The sequence below is a fragment of the Medicago truncatula genome, chromosome 4, assembly GCF_003473485.1.
Source record: "Medicago truncatula cultivar Jemalong A17 chromosome 4, MtrunA17r5.0-ANR, whole genome shotgun sequence".
In the NCBI taxonomy this organism is placed as follows: Eukaryota; Viridiplantae; Streptophyta; class Magnoliopsida; order Fabales; family Fabaceae; genus Medicago; species Medicago truncatula.
The window spans coordinates 60654009-60675896 of record NC_053045.1 but is presented as its reverse complement, the minus strand read 5'-3'; the positions used below and the strand labels follow the sequence as shown (position 1 = coordinate 60675896).

Here is a 21888-nt window from a genome sequence, read left to right as displayed (position 1 = left end):
TTTAGCTTTCAATACAGCACAAGGGACAGAGAACACATGAATATGGAGACAATTCATAATGAGTTTTCTTTGACATAGACAGAAATCAGAAACTACAACGAAACTCATTTTTTCGCTTAAAATGAACCGATAATCGTGACTGACAGATCTCTGCAATTAGCAAATTGCCTATTTATATTATCGGGATCACACACCAATATACTATCTGAGGAAATTGACTTGTCCTTGTCCATGCTGAATTAATTACAATATATGGGGAGATGATGACAGCCCGTCATTCGCTATTTTTAGAGTCTTTTTATATGTAGTTTGATCACAAATTGGAGTTCACAAGTCAACTTATGCAGCAAAAGAGTAGAAAACTGAAGAAAATACAAAGAAGAGAATCATGTCACGATTTGGTAAAAACGTGACACGATTTTAGAAGACCAAAATCAAGCTTCGACATTGAAGAAATCGTGTCACGATGGCATAATCGTGGCACGATCTGAGGAAACCCTAATTCAGTGATTTGCGATTCAAGGAGAATCGTGGCACGATTTACTTAAATCGTGGCACGATTTTAGGCGAAATTCTGTGCCTATTTAAGCTGAAGTCTATTCCAAAGACAGGGGTTACGATTTGGAGAGAGCAAAGTGCGATTTTGAGACCTAAAGACGGCTAGGAGGGCGATTTCTTCAACCTTCTATCAGTTTATGTATGTTTTAATTCCACTATTGATTATGCTATTTGTAAACTCAATTATGAGTAGCTAAATCTCTTAGAGATTAGGTCTGAGATGATTCTTTGTAACCCTAATTGAACCATGTTGCTGTGAAACTCTATTTATTGTGAATGACAATCTAGTTTTTATTCAATTCAATTGTTCTGAATGCTTTTTATATCCTGATCAAATATAAACATGATTTAGTGAGAATGAATGACTATTGACCATAGCTTTTTACTTAGACAGAATTGAATTGTTCTAATAAACAGGGTTAGTCTAGGAATGGATAATCGTTTGTTAGTGATATTAGGTTAACACTCTTAAAACCTTCAAAGATTATTAGACCACCTAAGGAATTAGGGGATGTAGTTTGAGAAGAGGGTCCTAACTCAAGGGATTGATTAGGACTATTTTGTTAACTATCGTGGAATTAGAAAATCATTCATAAGAATAGGTGCAGTATACCAATTAGGGGAACATAGATGATTCGAAAGACCTGATCTCATCTCTCTCTTATTCTTTCCAACTCTATCTTTATATTCTGTTTATTTAATTTTATGCAATCAAAACTACTGCCTAGGGCAAACTAAAAGAAATTTACACATCTTAGATATTAACGTTATTGCTAAATTGAGATTAACACAGTCCTCGTGGGAACGATATTTTTACTACTTCGATAGTATTTGGTACGCTTGCTAAAATATCTATCAGGAGACTTTTGTGTCATACTACTATATTTTAATTGTTGATGTATAAGCGAGCAAGAAGAGTTTTTTTATTCGATAGGGCTGAACAACGGTCAGATAGGGTCGGATTTGATCCCAATAAGCTCAATCGATTGACTATCAAGGCCCAATTTCAAACTAATTACACTTCGGTTAAATCGGTTTTTGGTTAGTCGGTTGATTATGGGTACTGTCAGACTTGAAACCAATATCTGGAATCGTCGATACAATCTATACCAACTCACTCCAACAACCTAATAGACATGCAAACTTATCCGCCTCCGCCCTATACCTTCTTTTCCTTTCTATTTTTTCGAGTCGCGGTCGCATCGGCCCAACCAAATCATAGATATTAGATGGAAAAGATGTTACCAACTACACATGTATACTAAATGTTAAGGTTTTCGATTAAAATATGATGTACAATCTCGCTTGTCCAATTGATCAAAGTCTAATGTTACGATTGCATAATTTTTCACAATCTAATAGTGTGGTATCAAACTAGGTTATGAAAAACTTCCGTTTGAGAGGGATGATACTCACATGAATGGATGATCGCTCAATGAGGATATTATTAGTGTATTAAATGTGAGTAAAGTTCTACATTTAGTTGTTGAGTAATATGTGAGAGGACTAGTAACTCCTAATACTTTAAGATTTTGCATAAAATCCAATCTTATGATTCCATGCACCCACACATGACCCTAACAATAATGTATGATTCTCTCTAATTTGAACAAAGTTATGTCTCATTGTCACACAGAAAATTTGAAGTTATTATCAATCCATTTTATTTGGCAGATGCAAATTAATTACTTCAAAGTTTAGATATATCTTTAATTATGAAGATGGACTCAATGAAAGAGGTTAGACTCTCACAACGTGACAAATTAGAGTTTGAATTTGGCTGAGAGAGATGCCTATATTTTAGTGTCTGACATACCTTGAAAATGATTACTTATCCTAGAAGCAATTTCACATGGCAAAACACCAAAACATGTTCTAATTACCAATTATCCTAGCCTATATTTTGGTTGGTTCAACGTTTTAAGTATCCATAAATGATTATGGACGTGTAAAATTGAGGCTTACGTATTCGTTTGCTCTACAATAGAATTGATTGTAGCTTCACAACTGATTTTAATTTGAAGTTCTGATTTATAGCTTGTGTCTAACATGAATTTTACATTGAAATTTATTGTTCAACTTAGTTTTATGGAAACGCATTAAAACATAAATCAATTTACATTCAAATCAATTTTACAAAATTAATTAATTAATTCATTCGCCACTGCAAAACCAAACATGTACCACTAAAAAGGAGTGATCAGTTGTACCAAAAAAAAAAAAAAGGAATGATCAAAGAGAACAAAACGTCATTCCCACTAAAAAGGAATGATCAAAGTTAACTACCGAGGTTTTCCTCGGCAGTTAACTGCCGCCGATTTCCTAAAAACTTCGGCAGTTTACTACCGAAGGGCATTTCCGTAACTTACTCGTGTGGCACAGCCATACCATATGTGGGAACAGCAATTCTCATAACCCTAAACCTAAAAAATTGACTCCAAAAATTTGAAATTCAAATCCCACATTTCCATTATGAGCTATTTCCAATGATGCATTCCACTATCTTTTAACATTGGAAAAAGAAAGCATTGTAACACAGATCCTAAAATGCTCCTTTCCTTGAAACCCTTTCCATCATTCATCCTTCTCTCTTCTTCTTCTTCTTCAAAAAAAAAAATCTTAATCATTCTCTATTGTCATTTTTTCCCCTTCTCAATTTCCCAATCCACGTTTCCTTCCCATCTACTCTCTCTGGTACCCAAATGCGAATGTGAAACCGAATCAAATCTCGAAACCGAATGTGAAATTGGAGAAGCTTTCCGATCTTCTGAACATGGCGGAGGTGGAGACAGGTGCGGAGGCGGAGAAGAAGGAAGAAGCATCGGAGGAACTGAAGCGGCATGAGAAGGATTTGCATGAGGAAGATGATTCGGTGAAGCGGCGAGAAGCGGCGACCACCGTGAGAATGCTCGCTAAGGAGAATTTTGGGCTTAAGGTACTTTTTGTTTACGAAGATGTGGATGTGGAGGGTCACGTGATTGGATGAATCATAATCAGAAACACCCCTGTTGCAAATCAGAAATCAACCACACCATTCCCACCATGTCCTCTCCGTTGAAAAATCAAACACCTCTTCGACGGTATCCCAGTGATAGGTTTGTTTTGTTCTTCCTTTAACCATTTCTAATTTTTTAGGGTTTTTTGTTTTGTTCTTCCTGTTGTGTTGTGTTGTGTTGCGCCATTGAATTTAATGCTATTTTATCCTATTCACATATCAATTTTTATTTCCAGCAATTGAAACCTTGGTTTTCTCCTTATTGTTTTTGAATATGATTGTGCAATTTGGTTTTCTAGGATTTTACTGTAAGAGGGTACTCAGAGAAATTTTGAAACACTAATGTTTGATATATTTGGGTTTCCCCTGTTGTGGCCTCCCTTTCAACCAAACAAGTCCAAAATTTCTATTTCATTACTTTCTCTAACAAGGTTACTGAATAGAGTTACTTTGATTTGGGATTTTGAAATTGTTTAATCTTTATGTTTTTTATGTTTGGTGATCACATTTATGACTGGATAACTGCTTCTTGCGAGATGCCAACGAATATTGAAGATGACTACAAATTGTCTATGTAAAAAAAATGGTGAAGCTGTGTCCATATCATGTAGACTTTGATATCTGAAATGTAGGTGAGAGTTTTATATAGATGTGTATGATTTTGTTAATGGTAATGATTCATGTGTATACAATGAATTGGATATGAGCTTAATGCCAACATGCTCTTGATTTTTGGACAGTTCTCTATTTGGTTGATTTATTTTAAGAAATTGTTGTAAGGTTTATTGCCATTTAATTTGCTTTATTTTAAAATAGAGAATGATTTGCTGTTGTAGGATTTTATCTTAAGATTTGATTGAGTTCTATATATGTAATTTGATTGAGTAAAGCAATTGATGCTCTTGAAAATGCATCACCAAATTGAGAACTGTATAAATTAATACTGTACTTATGCTTAATACCAACATGTCATTGGCTGATCTGTAATTGTATAATGTCTAATTATCTGTAAATTCTTCATGGATGCCTCTTTGATGTTGCAAAATAAAGGATGCATTATTATTCTAACCACTTAAAACGCATTTTAAAGGAAAAATCATAAGAGTGTATGTGAATTCATTTCACTTTCTATAAGAAAAACCTCATTTCACTAATACAATCTTATGCCAGTCTCATTTAGGCCATGTTTCCGCCACATGCAGTTCCTTGGGGTAGCTTTCCCATTATAACTTCTTTTTATCCAAGGTAGTTTAGCTTAGCTTTGAATGTACACATCAATAAAACTTTGGAATTTTAAGATTCCTGAATAATTCTGTCGCTTTATGTATGTCTGTCAAAATCTTAAAACTCTATCACTATGATATTACTGGATGTGTTCCCAGCTCAAATTGGATCTGAATTCCTATGATTTTTCCTTTAAAGATGCGTTTTAAGTGGTTAGACTGAATTGCTTACAAAACTATCACTGTACGATTGAATTACTCTTTTCTAATTATGTGTAATCAGGCCATTATTATACACACTGCTCAAACACAACTTTATTTTGAGACTTGAATTCCTGTGTTTCTTTCTTTTTACTTCATGCACAGTGTATCTTTAAAATTGTAGATTGATCAGTTTTTGACAGCTGAGATTTAGATTGAGACTTCCATCTATGCGTTAAATTTCTTCTCCACGTTTGATTATGTATTTTCCGGTGACAAGATGATGTAGTTAAGCAACATTAATCCAATGTCTCTGGCGCACCAGCGACAATATATCCCTCCTCTATTCAAAATCATTATTTTATATGACTAATTCACATTGTTTTCTAACTTATAGATGAAATTTTATATATTTATTCTGAATTTCTTATAAAATTGTTATTAACAGCATAAAGTGGAACCAAATGAAGTTGAATGGTGGGGCTGAGCAACAAAAAAGAGGTACTTGGGTTCAAAACCAGGAAGCGGTTGAGCCGCCATCTCACCGCAGCTCCTAACGAATCAATAGACCACCGTGAACGATTCTGATAACATAGAATGGTGCTGCTTGGTCCATCAATACCCCTATCATGTAAGACACATTCCCCTTAAACTATCCTATTCTTTTCAACTTTCAACATTTTATATTAGATATCACAACGCTAATATTGCTCTATGAATAGAGTAATTATATTTAACATATGAAATTATAGACTACGAATATTTTTGCTTCAGTATCATTTGTGTCTTGGCATTTGGTTCAATTGGCTCCATCCAATTTTTATTATTTTTGTAAATGTTTATAGCAAATATTTTTATCTGCCGATCTATTCAATGCTGTAATCAGACCAGCTATTAATGTGGGTATTTCCGTTTCCAGAGTTGGATCGGCGGCTCAAATTAAAGCCATGAAACAGGTAGCTGGTAAATTAAAATTGGAATTGGCACAATTCGCAGAATTAGAAGCTTTTGCACAATTTGCTTCTGATCTCGATAAAGCTACGCAAAATCAATTGGCAAGAGCCGCTGTTCCCATTTTCTCGCTGACCCATCATGCAAAAGGTACGCCGTTAGAGTTAATAAAAAAAAGAGTGGATGGTTATGGCATTCAATCTCATATTGCAAGATATCTGAAATTTGCTTATAGTACACAATTTTGTCATTGTAAAGCATCTTTATGGTTATTTGGGTATGTTGTTGTAGACACCGTAACCCTTCATCACATTTAAATAATTTGCTGTATTGCAGGTGAATTGATAACTTAATGCTGGTTTTTTCATGCCATTCAATCTGCAAGACTGTCCGCATAGCATATGTATTTGCCATCTGTTTCATGTTTTTGACATCAAGATGTGGTCGGTTGTCGCGTGTTCAAGACTGTCCAGGCTTTCATGTCTGTTGGATCGCCTTAAGTTGTTTTAATATATACATATGAACTTATTTGATGTTTTGAAATTTTATTTTGATGGAACTATAGCTGCAATATTATATGCTTCAGTCTTGGTAAATTCATTGGAAAACTGTTATTGAGTTAACTGATGAGAATATTCTTGACCGCTAATTCTCCTTGCTTTGATATCAATGCAATTTTTTGCCTAATTCAAGTGTTAAATTTTTAATCCAAGTTGTTATGCTATATTGTCGTAGCCACATTTACAGGATTATTAACTGTCGTTTTAAGTTATTATATTCCGTTACTGTTCTATAACAAAGAGTTGTGTTATCAATTCCGTGGCGAAGTAAACCAGATATTACCAAACTTATATTACATGTATTCACCAAATTTACCATATTACATAAATTATATTTTAGCAAAAACAAACAATTACCACATTTACCATTTTTGACTGATTCAACTTACGTTTTTTACCGCACGGGTAGACGTACTAGTATGAATAACATTGCTAACAATTTGTGTCAACCCTAATTCTAATGGTTTTGGCTCCAAATTGTTCTGACCGTTAGATGCATCTGTGTTGATCACCACACAATCCATCTGTTTCCAATGAACATAGTCTTTCAATTTCAACACACAACTACATTGGTAACATACACACCTTTCCTAATCCAATAAACTCTCACTCCACTTTCCAATATTCTCCCACCACTACCGTCTCTGAAACTCCCTTTCCATTGCCTTCCTCCGTCGTCTCACCTTCCACGCCGTCAGCTGCGACTTTTCCGTTACAATCACCGTCGCTGTAGCACCTTCAACGATAATGGCAACCGAATCAAACCTCAAAATTGAATGTGACATTGGAGAAGCTTTCCGATCTTCTGAACATGGCGGAGGTGGAGACAGAAGCTGAGGCGGAGAAGAAGGAAGAAGCCTTGGAGGGACTGAAGCGGCATGTGAAGGTAATGGTTTTGTGAATTTTCTCTCAAGGTAATCGTTTTACCCTTTCTATAGAAATTGAATTTCGTTTCTCTGAATTTCAGTTCTCAGTTTCACTTTCATCCCCTAGAACCTTTATGGAGTCAATCATTCTTTACTAAAAATTGGAGGTGTTGAATGTTCAGGCATTCCCAAAATTGTTCATCTTTTCACTTTCACCTTCTTCTCCATTTCGATGACGATTCAATTTCGTCGATTGAGGTAAGAATGGAATGGAACGTGTTAGGCACTCCCTCTCTCACTGTTTTTCCGCTCATTTGCAAATCTCTACCACCACTTTACCTTTTTGAAACATTTTCTTTTTAACTCAATTTAATTTTGAATTCCTTAATTGCATTAAGAAAGTGATTGCTGACGATGATATCATCAAACGCTTCATATCTCAACATGGAATCGATGTAATATAAAATTTGGATGTCAATCAGATTATGTTTAATTCGTATAATGACAACTATGTTATATTATGTTATATTACATATTTAAATTACTGTGTTTCTGTTTATCTCAGCTCGGAAATGATGAAGAGGAAGCCGACTATGTGGGGGATGTTTCTAAGTTGGCTGATAACAATCCATTGGTATAAACATGCTTTTATAATTGTTGAATCTGTGTTATTAATGGTGTTCTTGAATCAATTATTGATGCAGTCACGAGTAAAAAAAGAGTGGTTTTTCATAATTTTCCTTCTCATTCATTCCAATATGTCTACTTTAATTGCATAGTTGTTGATTTTTGATAAAGCTTGCTTTTCTTCCCTTTTAATGCTTTTAACAATGTGTTATCCTTATTTAGATGCTGCAAATATGATATGCATTTCCCTGAAGCACATTTTTGGGAAGATCTGGAATCGAAGATAATGGAATGCATCAGAAATACAGTGGATAGGCGTGTACAATTTTATGAAGATGAGATACGGAAGCTCAGTGAACAGCGCCTCATGCCAGTCTGGAACTTCTGTAATTTTTTCATTCTGAAGGTTCATCCTTTTCTTATGAATTGTGGGCCTAAGAGTACGATAAATTGTTCTGAAAGTCCAACCTTTATTAATTTTCCATTGCAGCTCATTCTAGGAGATTGTGGCTTTTTGTAACAACTTAGTATTATGTACTCAGGAAACTCTTATTACTTAGCTTCATTTTATATTGAACTCTAATGATCATTGTTTATGACAGAGTCTTAGTTTCCAATTAATTTTGTATCAATGGAGAATTTCCATAAAGCAAGGCAATAAAAGAGGAAGTTGCTAGAATATTTCAATGAAAGATCCAATGTTGCATTCCCTTTGATAAACTCAATTGTTCATAAGCACCAAATCAAGATATGTTTTTGTATCTTTTTGTAGTAGTTGGAGCAAATAAACTAGCACTAATGTTACATTGCTTTTGAACCAATTAACTTTTGGTAGATTTTAGAGATGGCCATCAACCCATCTTATATTTAATTTTTGTCATTATTAACTTTTATTACCATTATATATCTATAATATGGGAAAGGAAAGTTCTTTCCCATGATGGGAAAGTTTAATGACATTCATTGATTTAATATTTTTCTATGTGGATGGTCCAGATTTATTACATGTTAATGGTTTAAACTTTTTGTTGGCAATTCTATAACAAAAAAGGTGACCCCACCAATAATAATATTTCATTGATTTTCATTAAAAAAAAAATCATTGATAATTTATTTCACTGTTTGTATCGTGTTCTTCATCTCCTCTCATACCCTATTTCATTTCAATTTTTAATCTCTTAACCATTCAATTTCATTGAACAATCATCTTCTAAACACCTTTCTCTTTCATTTTTGATTGAAACTAAAATATGTCATCATCAAGCAACTCTGATTACACCCCAAACCGGATTTGTGTTGCGAATCTGAAGCACAAATTGGAAAGAAAAAAAACAAACCTTGATTCATGCGGCAACTGTAGTAATGACCATCTTATTCATGAAATCAAACAATTTTCCTCACGTGCTGAGAATCTTTGTTTTCTCCCAACTTAATTATTTTTTTACTTTCTAGAATTTATATGTGTGAAGTTGTGTTGATTAGCACATTTCATTTGTTCTCCTGCTAAATTAAGGTAACAAACATTTACAATCCAAAACATTCACAGCGGCACTTAAACAGATAAAATTAGATTCATACATCATTGTGGGTACAAGTTCCACTTTAAACTAATATTCACCTTTAACCGGTTACACCAAATCAAGGTAACAAACATTCACAATCCAAAACAAATTAAAGCCTAATTGTGTAAGACAGTAGATCACTGACAGATCTAGATGGTTTTGCTTGTTTCACCAGCAAAATTTAGATTGCTGGAGTGGATTGTTTATCGTCGGATTCGTCGAAACTCAGAACCTTGTTGCCGGAGAAGATAAAGTGAGGTGGTCCGGTTCAACAAAGAAGAAAGATTGACGCCGGAGAAGATGAAGTGAGGTGGTCCGGTTATAAGCTGTTGGAATGAAAACACGGCAAAAGGAAAAAATCAATGACATAAAACTGACTTAGGTACCAATTCTGGAATTAAAGTAAGGTCTAGCATCAGTAAAAGAGGGAGGTGTACTGGTAATTTAAAAAATGATTAAAAAAGTAATTTGATTTTTCTATTTTTATTTATCAACCAGTTAACCAACTACCAGTTGTCTTGGGATATGGACATTTCCTATGGTGGAAAAGAAGTATCTATTCTCAGGCTAAATGGCACTCTATAATATATCTGAAATGAAATGTATTTACTATTCCATTAGGTGAAAGATTTATAAGCATATATTTGTGTGTATTGAACCTTGGTTGTTTGCTGTTTATTGAACATTGAATATCGCATTGCACCTATGGCCTGCTTTTACAATTAAATATGTTTTATGTTTTCTTCTATATAAATAATGCATGAAAGGACTTCTGCTTTGTTGCCATACGATTGCAGAAGTATAGAGCAGCTGAAATGCAGCTAGAATATAGATTTGTGTCTGAGTATGTGTGTAAGTTTAACATGAATTGGCAGCTTATTAATCAAAAACAATGTTGCCAGAATTCTTGGTACTATAACTGTGATGATGTATATAATTCTTAATGAACATCAACATTTTGTATCCGGTGTCACTGCGCTTACATTTCAATAGATATTCATTTTGAAAGTAGACAATATTCTTCATATTTCAAATTGCAATTAAAAATACGGATTGAGATACGCTCATTTTTCATGTTTTGAATTGCAATAAAAAATACGGATTGAGATACGCTCATTTTGAGAAAACTCACAGACAGGAAAAAGGTTATTTAATAAAACAAATTAATATAAAGACATTTAAAAAGTTTTTTTTTTTTTTTTTTTTTTTTTACAGTCTTTATAATATATCACAACCACTATTTTTAATCTATTGCAAGTTATATTGCAAATTATATATGACCCGTGCAGCACGGGTGATCTAGTTGCCTACAATCTGAGTTCACATGTAGTTAACCATGACCATTGGTTTGAGATAGAATGGACGACATCACAAAGTTTCAACTCACAATTTCATCCGTCAACTAGATCAAATGATCGGGAGTTCTGACGGTGTAATGCAGTTACAACAGGACATACAATAGGTTCCCAACACAGAAAATTGCAATAGTAAAATAAGTGATAACTATTTTATTGAGGAAAACCCTAATCCATAAAAGAGAAAAAGATTTTCTCCATCAACATTATTATCTAGTGAAATCTGGATTCGTGAAAAATAAGGAGGTGAAAAGATTTTAACATATTTGAAAATATAATTTATGATGTTTGTCGTGTGAAAATTGGTCCGCCGACAAGAAAATGAGAGAAACTCAACTAGTAGAGTAAATGAAAGGAGAGAAGAAAAAAAAAAGTGAAAATAATTATCTATTTATCATCTCATTTTTTATTGAAAAGAACAAACATGATCGATTGCTTGGATCCTTCCTAAATATACAAAAACAAAACAAATCTATTGCAGTGATGGAATTACTACGTCCGAGATGAAGATGCAAACATAAGATCCACCCTCAGCATCGATTCAAGGAGGACAAAATAATGCTACGTATTGTATTTAACCCTGATCTTTGTTGAAATATAGAAATGCAAAGTTTTCCCAATAGAGAATCAACCATAAAAATCAAGCAATTCATAATCTTCTCAAGCATTAAACATAACCAGCAATGTCACTGACAGTTTAAACACATAACTTTTTAGTAAGATGAAAACTACAATGTCTCAAGTAAATTTTCATTTAAAGCTATCTGCTTAGCAAAAATTTCATACAGTTTGATGTTCAATAATTAGACATACACACCGCAGGCAAGTAGGAGGAACAACGACCCAAAACCCTGTGAAGAAGATAAAGACACGGGCATAAGTTTCCAATGTTATACCAGTATCATGTCAATTGTCAAACAATGACTGAACAAAAGTAAGTATAAACAATGCATACCAAGAAAACTGATGCAATTGCTCCCGTTGTCAGCTCCTGAGCAAGGTTACGGGTTTTCCTAGAAGAGGTTGCTTCATAACTGCAAAAAACACAGCTTTCATTTGAATGATAACAAGATATACAACAAAAAGATGTCAGCTGAACATCCAAAATTTCATAGCACAAATCAGTAAACCTCTTATCTCTCAGAAGTTTCAAGATTGTTGAAAATCATGGAATCATAGGGAGAAAGATCATAGATGTAAGAAAGAGAGCAAGCATAAGAGTACTCATGTGGGAGATACTCATAGAGATCCATATTGAAATGAAAATATTTGATTAAAAGATGATGAATGAGTACAATAGTGTTCCTATATATAGAGATTAGTTTGAGTAACTAACTCTAACTAACTTCTAACCAAACTACTAACTCTAGTTTACTTATCAACTAACTATAGTTTACTTATCAACTAACTATAGTTGATTACAATTACTCTAGTCTAACTACCTTAACTAACTACACATAACTTCCAACTATTTTAACAGCCTCCCTCAAACTCAAAATGGGGAAATTCACCAATTTGAGCTTGGAATACAATGAAAGTACAATTGGAATTTATATACTATAAAAGACTAAGGGAAACAGGGGTGTAAGCTAGTAAAAGACACGAAATAACAGTGAAAAAACAGCAAATCCCATATTGAAGCCTAATGATTTTGAGGAATCCCATGCCTAAATGAAAATTGTGCCTTTGTTTGGAAACTGATGGCGGCACCACCCATTCATCTTCTGCTTTGTAAATTCTGGAACACGCCTCACTAAGCAAAAAAATAACTATCTGCAAAACACGCTTCTGAACAGCTTATACAAACGCGGTTTTGCAAAACGCGTGTTTCCAATAAGCGCTTTTCCAAATCAACATTTCTAAGATGCAGTTTTGCAAGGACTTCGAGACTAACTTGTAGCAAACGCGATTCTGATAACAAAGTTCTGCAAATGCGATCTTCCTCTGAGAATTGGAACAAGACTTTCTTTCCCAAACGCGGGTTTCCAAAAGCATTCTTGTGTAATAGCGATTCTGCAACTGCAAATATGAAAACATACAGAAAGCACAGTTTCATCCAAAATTGCTTGTCGCTACCAAACACGATTCAAACGTAATCATGCAAACCCAAACGCACTTCTGTAAATGTAAAGAGAGCCAGAAATTCAGACTGAGACCACAACAAAAACGGTTTCTTCCAAAGACACGCTTCTGGAACAGAATTCGGAAAATGCGAATGACGAACCTCAGATGATTGGAAAACACGCAACAAAAATGGCTTTTGTTTCTTGGCATAGCTGTGACTTTAGAAAGTTTGAGAATTAAGGTAGGATTTTGGTTTGAAAAGAGATTATGAAGGAGTTTCATCTGAATCCGTATATGCCTCCCTCGATCCCAAGGTATCCACCATAAACGCGAACATGTGTGAAGAAGTACTTTGAGAACAACACATACCATAATCAAGGAAAATGCACCGCCGGGATCGAATACGAAATCAGAACAGCATAAGCTTGCTGCAGAAAAATCTGAAAGAAAAGTTACCATGGCGTTGGTCACGCACTCGTCATCTCAGACAATTGCATCACCATTGCAGCAAGTTGCACTCTTTTCTTGATTTTCTTACGATGCAAGAATTGATCGATGTTGTTTCCATGTTGACATACGATTGAAGAAGATGAACCTTGAAATTCCACATTCGAGCTTTGTTGTTCAGCCACTGTAACAGACTCAGAAACCAAAAGAAAACAATCAATTTCACCAATCTTGAACAATTTTCCTTCAATTGAAGGTGAAATCATCGTGATCAGAGACACTGGAATAGCATCGGAAGCTTGACCGAAACTACCAAAGATGATGTTAGAATCTGGAACTGTGACGAAATCAGAAGAAACGAATTCTGCTGAAGAAGCTTCATCGGGATCTTCATCAGAAACTGCAATTGCAGCGGAATCTTCAACTGAAACTGCATCCTCATCGGAATCATCAACGGAAGCGTCATCTTCATCTTCCTCCCTAGGGTATCGCTCTGATACCATGTTGAAAATCATGGAATCATAGGGAGAAAGATCATAGATGTAAGCAAGAGAGCAAGCATAAGAGAACTCATGTGGGAGATACTCATAGAGATCCATATTGGAATGAAAATATTTGATTAAAAGATGATGATTGAGTACAACAGTGTTCCTATATATAGAGATTAGTTTGAGTAACTAACTCTAACTAACTTCTAACCAAACTACTAACTCTAGTTTACTTATCAACTAACTATAGTTGATTACAATTACTCTAGTCTAACTACCTTAACTAACTACACATAACTTCCAACTATTTTAACAAAGATCGCACTCCTCAAGTAATACGTCACAGAAATATAAGACTAAGCTAATTTGAATAAAATTTTCATGAAGCACTTGAAGAAAGTGAAATTTTTAAAAAATATTGCAATAACTCCTGAGTTTTTCAAACAAAAGCTCAAATCATGATCTTTTAAGCTTTACCACGTAGCTTCTTTTCAAACAACAACACCGATCAGCTTGTATGGACTATTTCTCAAGTGAAGAACCATAACATTTCTTAATTGAGAAACTCTGATAAACCATTAGCTAATCCAAACTAGGTCGGGTCAATGTTAAACAATCCCATGGCTAATACGTTACAAAACCAATTGTATCAATCAATTCCAGTGTCACATTTCACACATATACCCAGCCTTACAAAAAAGCACCCTTTCACCGCAATCAGTTTCAACTTGATTGATGAATTACACATTCAACATTAAATTAAATCTCTCATCACAACAAGTAAAATCTTCATCCCACAACAAAACATCTATTTCAACTTGCCACTAACCTCAAGAAACAGTTACTCGATCTCTAAATCAAATCGAGTGTACAAATTGTACAATTAAATCGGTAAATCCAAGCAAATAAAGTTTAAATGCGGAAAAAAAAAACGAGATCAGAACATACATGAAGAAAGAAGCAGTTAAAATGAGGCCGATTGCGAGTGTGAAGACGGAGAGTGTCGGGTATAACGAATCAGGAATAGGACTCGCGATCGCTTTTGGAGCCTTCCACATACAAAAACAAAAATGCAAAATCAGAATTGAAAAATTCAAATTGAAATTCAAATCGAAATTGAATTGATTCAGAGAATTACCATGATAAAATGTTTAGATCTTGCACCTTCAGCTGCAAATGTAAACCACCACACTCAGACCAAACTTTTTTTATGTATGCTTCCTTCTCCGTCAACTTTTTCTAAACAGATTTTCTTTGTAATAATAAGCCCAGCTTACAATGCCCTTTTTTATTTCAACACCCCCACTTTTCACTAATACACCTTTTTATGAATTTATTTTTCGTAAACAATTTATATCAAATATCTTTACTGTATTTTACCATTTAAGTTGTACTAATATTTGCAAGTTAATCGAGGATGTCAAATGTCATCTAAAACAATTTTAATTTTAATCTAATACATTTGGATAAGTGACCAATGATCTCAGACTAACTGAATATAAACACAATTGATTTGTAAATTAGATTATAAAATATTTAAAAGTTCGATCAAAAAATTGTTCAGAAATATATTTATAAATTATAGACTAGTTCATCAACTTAATTATAAACAATTTTAGTCTAATGACTAATCCTGAATGACTATTTTAGTTGGGCATTTTTACGGTGCAGTTAGGAAACAAACTTTTTTGAAAAAAGATTATTTTGTTTAAATGTCATATTAGCTGGTGTCATGCGTGTGGACCACTTTAAGACTAAACTTTATGCACAATATACACAAACACAATGAATTAAGGATAAAGGTATTATTTAATTGGTTACTACTCAATATGAACTAGTTTCTGCAGATGGCATGCATTTTTTATTGAAATTTTCATGGTTATTTTACTCAACTTTGTCTCCTGCATCCTCCCTGATTAGCTTTTATGTACAAGCCCTTTCTGTTAAGTTGTTTATTAATCCTCAAAGTTTCTATACAGTTTCTAACTTTCTATATTCTGTCTGTGATGTGAATGAAGCCTTGTCAGCAGTCTCAAGTAGACCTGAAGATTTCCATATAGCCATAGTGGAAGTAATGAACTTTCATTTTCTATGTAAATGACAAATCATGATGTAGTAAATTTGAAACTTAGATGTGTGTGGTTGTTGAAAATAAAATGAACATCTCTAAGGAGAAATGATGATATTGACTTGTTAACTGCTACCAAATTTCGTATTATAACTTTGCAAAGTAATATGGCGTCGATAATGTTATTTGTAACCACATGCATCCATCCTAACTGTAGGCTAGTTCAAGCAGTTGTGATGCCAAGGACTTACCAACCATCAGTAAGTACATAAACCAAACACAAATTTTGTTTGTTATAGTGTTAACTTCACCATAAAAGTCATTCTCATGACTTCACCATAAAATTTTTCATTTTAGTTTCATGACCTATTTAAAAATTTCCAAGGAGTCTGAAATATAGACATTCAATATTTGAAAACAATTACAACACTGATATAGACAAGATTTATTCAATTAAATTATAATTTAGACTAATGTCTTCAACCACAACAATAAATATATTGATAGGAAAACATGGCAAAATATAAATGTACAATAATGTTCAAAGTAAAAAAGGATAATAATCATTTGTAATTTGTTTATTTTTAATACATCCATGCATCTCTGGTTAAGAGGTGAGAGCAAACAAGAGTGATTCAAGCAGAAGACTTCTCACTAAGTGAAGGCCTCTTTTAAAGTTATACTAAGAAGTAAGAACTGTGGATTAACAAAACCATGAAGGGCATTATGATATCGACAAAGAAATGCAATTTCTCTATGATAACCTATTCATCACTTGATCATATAGTTCCATGTTCACTGACAATACCACCAGAAAGCTTTCTCATTATCTGCCACAACTGTTTGCTTCTACCATTTCCCATAGGACCTGAATAAGACTTTCTCCTAGATTTTTCATGCTCCACTCTTTCAATTCTAGATGAAGAACCAAATAGTTCTGATGCTGACAAGCCTCTTTCAATGTCAACAACAGATAAATCCTCATGCTCTTGGCTAAAACTTCTTGAACCACCGTCTTTTTTTGCTTCTTCAGTTTCATTGCATACAAGTTTTAAAGCTTGAACAACTTCACTCATGAATGGACGGTTTGATACTTCTTGCTGCACACACATTGATGCAATGGCTGCTACTTTGGCCACACTATCAAAAGGCACGTCGAGTCCTATAGATGGATCTATTATCGCTTCTAATCCTTCTCTACTTGTGAGAAATGGACAAGCCCAAGCAACAAGATTCTCTTGACAAGGAGCTTGTGACATGTCTATAGGTTTTCTTCCTGTCAAAAGCTCTAGAAGAACAACGCCATAGCTATAAACGTCACTCTTAACAAGAAGATGACCGGTCATTGCATACTCCGGAGCCACATACCTGAATTCATTTTTCAATTATCAAAATATGAATCAGGAAATGCATGATTGTAAAAATCAACCATAAAAGAAAAAAAGGTTTCAACAATCAAATGCAGATTTTGCATAAAATCTTGAAAAAGAAGTTCCAATCAAGAAAATATTTTCACAAACCAAACATGCGCTAAATCTTCATAAAAAAAAAAAGGGGGAAGAAAACTTTGTACCCAAAAGTTCCCACTACACGCATTGATGTGTGTCTACTTTCCTCGTCTGTGGCAGTTTGGGCCAATCCAAAATCAGATATTTTAGGAGTAAAATCATCTTCCAACAATATGTTGCTAGACTTGAAGTCTCTATGTATAACACATGGACTTGAATCTTCATGCAGATAAGATAGGCCTCGAGCTGCACCAAGAGCTATCTTCATCCTAGCACCCCAATCAAGTGCTCGCTTTTCCCATTCAACCCCTATCACAATACCAAATAAAATAAAAACATTATATTGAAGAACTAAAGGCACGAGTAAGCGCCAAAATATAATATTGGTCTAGTTTGTAAGGATTCAACTCAGGTTCATTTCACAAGGGAATGGGTTCAAATCCTGCTGCCTATGTGAGGAACTCGTTAGTGGGTAATATGCAAGTACTTTTGTCAACGCTCTTTGAGCCATGAGGATTTCCTTAACCCAAATCAGCTCCCGGGACTCAACTCACCTAAAATTTTATTTGAGAAAAAAGGCAACTAAGCAAACAAGTACCATGTAAATGGGATTCCAAGCTGCCATTTGGAATGAGTTCATAAACCAAGCAGCGAAAGCTGTCCTCTTCAGCACATATACCAATCAGCTTGATCAAATTTCTATGGTGAAGACGACTAAGCATCTCAACTTCAGCTAAGAATTCGCGATCACCTTGATGATCCTTACTCTTTAGAACCTTGACTGCCACTTTTGTCCCATCTCCAAGGACACCACTGTAAACAAGACCAAAACCGCCTTCTCCAAGTATTCTCGAAGCATGAAAATTATCAGTAGCTTTCTCAATGTCATCCATACTGAAAGTCCTTGCGGACCCTTTATAAGCAGGAATGCCATGTTCAAATGAAGAAGAAACGGAACCAACCCTTCCATCTCCAATTAATGAACCAGTAGCAGTAACTGTGAAATTCATAAGATTTGTAAGAAAAGGGATATAAAGTGATAAAACAATCAAACCATCACAATTATTATGTGGTAAGAAACATAATTTTCTATTTGTAGATATAGCATTATTTTCAATGATCAAACATTGAGACAGAGGAACAAACTAGCCAGCTAATTCACCTGGTTGTATTACCTGATGCTTTGGTAAGAGAAGGAGGTGAAGGACGTGGAATCGATGCTCTTTGACTAACATGAACTCTGAATTTGAACATGAACCAGACAGCAGCAGTACATAAAACAACTGCTACAAAAACTGAAAAAGCAATAATGACAATAAAACCTTTGCCAAGGTCACCTCTATTCTGCTTCTTTTGTATGTCAACACCAAAGGGTTTTATAGTACTTCCATTTTTGCCATAAGTGGTATAAGGACCACCATCTATCACGGTAATGCTTGAAGGTGGTAAAGGAGGTGAAGGAGGTAAACCTATATAATAACATAATAGGATCCAACAAAATATCTCAAAAAAGAAGCCAGAATCAGAGAAAACGGTTATAAGCGAAATTGACATCTATATATACCTGGATAGTTCACATACAAAACATCATAATATCCAAAGTAGGAAGCTTTAATAACAACCTTTTTATGCCAAAACATATCAGAAGTAAAAAAGGCTGTCGTATTATCAAACTTTTCTCCAAGTGGCACCAAATCAATAATGACAACAGTTTTATCAGGTTGCTGGTTTGCTGCATTGGCTCCCATAATTCTAACTTGACTTTGCTTCATAAAAATCCCACTGGCAAGTTCAGAAGCCAGCTCCGAGACCAAAGGGAAGAAGGTATAAAGAGAAATGCTAAGGCGGAGACCGACTCGCAAAGGCCAAACACATCTGCAAGGTGCTCCAAGAGGAGAAGTTACATAAGGCTCGGTGCAAGCGGTTGATAAACAATCTGAAGATATTAAAAAAATAAATTTAATTATGATGAAAATTGTTCAGAACATTCCAAAAAGTACAGATATTGAAAGCTATGTCCACAGAATAAAACCTACTAAGCAAATAATGTGCTAACCTTCATTAGGAGGTGGAGGTGGCAATGTCTTAGGACTCTTGGAAGAAGAACCAGACGGAGATACTTTAGGAGGAAAAGAGGGTATTTGCATTGCAATAACAAAAACAATGAATGATTAAGACTAGTAAGTTGATGATAATGTAAGGACAAAGATTTCTTTAATAAAATTCGCAAGGACGTAAATTCTGTATCCTGGCAAATGAATAGAATTCATATTTTCATACTTTTGGTTGGGTGAGAGCCAAATTTGATTGATGGAGAAGGAGCAGGAGCAAATTGGCTCTTGTTTGAATGAATGGGAGAAGAAAGTGGAGAAACTGAGAAACACATGAAGAAAAACAAGTATTCAGAAAAGTCATTTGTTTACTTTTCACTCTCATAGAATAGACATCTTACTAAGAAATTTATAACACTAATATAGGTACCTGACTTCCATGGTAGTGGAACATGATGTCTTTGTCCACCTGTTTTTGGTGATAATGAGGGAGGAATCGCTCTATCTAGATCAAAAAGTGTAAAACAAAAATTGGTTATATATTCAGTTGCAGCAAAGAACTTCATTTGTGACACAATTTAATAAATCATTCCTATAGTGCCACAAACCTCGAGGTTTTGAAATGGGAGGAGAAACAATATATGATGGTGCAGGGGCAGGAACGGTAATTATGTTTCTTTTATGATGATGTTTATAATTTGAGACCGAAGGCGTCAAAACAGGAGAATGTATTTTGGCTGGAAGTGGCTTTGGTGTTTTGTACAAAGGTGCGGCAACTGGCGCTCCACCCTTTACGGGATGGATGATTCTTGAAGGAGTGGATAAGGGAGAGGGGACAGATCCTGTACCATTTTTTTTTTTGTTAATTAAGCATCCATGAATTGAAAAGTATGATTGCAAATGTCATTTGAACATAATCAACATACAAGAAGTTAAAATGGATGCAAAGGATGAACATTTTAGAATGCAGAGTTCAGTCGAAAGGTAAGTAAAATTTAGCCAATGATTGTTGCAGCCAAAATTCGAACTCCCGGAGAGCACAGCTAAGGCATATACCTGGAGCAGTTACTGTTGAGACAGGAGGCCTAACAGCAGGTGCTTTCTTTGGTGGTGTTACATTCCCTTGCACAGTTGATGGTGAAGGAACAACTTCATATGGTGGGGATGATCCTATTGGAGGGTGAGAGAAGGGTCCTGGATAATGAAAAAAACATATACATTGGTCAGGTGATCCGAGGACTATTTAATCGATCAAGGGAATGAGATTACCATTTGATATTGATGGAGAGCTAGGTGCAATGGTTCTATGTGAATCTCTCTGGTGGGAAGAACCAGGTGTTTCGATAGGGAATGGATACCCGTGTAAATTTGCTGGAGATGGGAATATAATAAGCCCTGAAAGAAGTTGTCAGTGAATCAAATACTGATAGAAACTAATAAGATACGAATGTCAGCTCAACTGTAAGAGTTTGACTTTGTAATTTTAAGAGACAGAGTTCAAATCTCATCGCGAACTCTAGTAATGCCAATATTTCCATGAGAAAAGAGAGAAAGATTAAAACTTTTATGAGCAAGTTCAAAATTGACAAATAAATGACTGATTTATTAAAGGTAACACATAGGTACTACTTAAGCATTAATTTAACATTTTGGAATGTTAGTAACTAGTATTTCACTATTTTTCTTCTGGATGGTTTTGAAGTGTGTCCGGATCTGGAGAATCAAATTTAAGAATATTTGTCGAACTGAGGATAAACTTTTGCTAGAACTCATTTTCTTCCTCAGCGGCTTGCATTATGCTCAATATATATATACTAATCAAAATTAGATTTTGTTAGCAACGCATGTGTAGGTTCTCTGCAGTATATATATCATAACATTTTTTTGAAGAAAAGTATATATATCATAACATTGTAAAGACTTAAGAGAAAGTATCTTAATGAAGTACTTATAGCTTAAGCAAAAGTGTTATTCTTTTGTAACAATCTTTGGAGAAGTTTACAAAGGATCAATCTCAACAAAACGTGAAGATTAAGCAAGCACATACCTGGTGATCCTTGGGTTGCCACTACAAAGCCTATGGTGATGCAGAGCTTCACCAGCTGCAATAAGAATGCTAAAACCACCTCCATCCCATTCCAATCTTCAAGGAAAACCTCCTCAACAAATGATTTTGAAGTTGGTAACCAGAAGAAGCAAAGAACAAAATGAGCTTAAACTGAAGATGGTCCACATATAGTGAGTTAGTGACAGACAGACACAAACAATGAGAATACTATTACTGTTTATGGAGGATTGTTTTTGTTGTAAAGAACAAGAGCCAAAAACATATATGTCTTGTCATTGGCAGAGTTTAGAAATTTC

At 34.6% G+C, this 21888-nt stretch overlaps 2 protein-coding genes and 2 long non-coding RNA genes across 8 annotated transcripts; 2 read left to right on the top strand and 2 right to left on the bottom strand.

Annotated features, from left to right (window-relative positions):
• Positions 1-3659: 3659 nt before the first annotated feature.
• LOC120580275 (uncharacterized) lies at positions 3660-5511 on the top strand. The gene is made up of 2 exons (XR_005645976.1): positions 3660-4185; positions 5426-5511. It is a non-coding gene; the product is annotated as an uncharacterized lncRNA (long non-coding RNA).
• Positions 5512-5821: 310 nt separating this feature from the next.
• Positions 5822-8631, top strand: LOC25494238 (uncharacterized). 2 transcript variants are annotated; one of them, XR_005645974.1, is made up of 5 exons: positions 5822-6078; positions 6265-7374; positions 7456-7612; positions 7920-7988; positions 8204-8631. It is a non-coding gene; the product is annotated as an uncharacterized lncRNA (long non-coding RNA). The 2 variants fall into 2 exon arrangements; XR_005645975.1 differs by lacking the exon at positions 7456-7612.
• Positions 8632-11509: 2878 nt separating this feature from the next.
• LOC112421021 (transmembrane protein 258) lies at positions 11510-15182 on the bottom strand. Its single transcript, XM_024780945.2, has 4 exons — positions 15036-15182; positions 14846-14946; positions 11854-11932; positions 11510-11749 (listed from the first exon to the last, which is right to left on the bottom strand). The coding sequence occupies exons 1-4, from the start codon at positions 15036-15038 to the stop codon at positions 11702-11704; spliced, it is 231 nt and encodes a 76-aa protein (XP_024636713.1). The 5' UTR covers positions 15039-15182; the 3' UTR covers positions 11510-11701.
• A 1307-nt stretch (positions 15183-16489) lies between these two features.
• LOC25494237 (receptor-like serine/threonine-protein kinase ALE2) lies at positions 16490-21888 on the bottom strand. 4 transcript variants are annotated; one of them, XM_024783075.2, is made up of 12 exons: positions 21572-21888; positions 20794-20919; positions 20581-20718; positions 20133-20366; positions 19955-20029; positions 19754-19846; positions 19530-19592; positions 19038-19409; positions 18649-18942; positions 18072-18470; positions 17539-17782; positions 16490-17333 (listed from the first exon to the last, which is right to left on the bottom strand). In XM_024783075.2, the coding sequence occupies exons 1-12, from the start codon at positions 21654-21656 to the stop codon at positions 16745-16747; spliced, it is 2712 nt and encodes a 903-aa protein (XP_024638843.1). In that variant the 5' UTR covers positions 21657-21888; the 3' UTR covers positions 16490-16744. The 4 variants fall into 4 exon arrangements, with proteins under 4 accessions (XP_024638843.1, XP_024638844.1, XP_024638846.1 ...); XM_024783076.2 differs by lacking the exon at positions 20133-20366; XM_024783078.2 differs by lacking the exons at positions 20133-20366; positions 20581-20718; positions 20794-20919.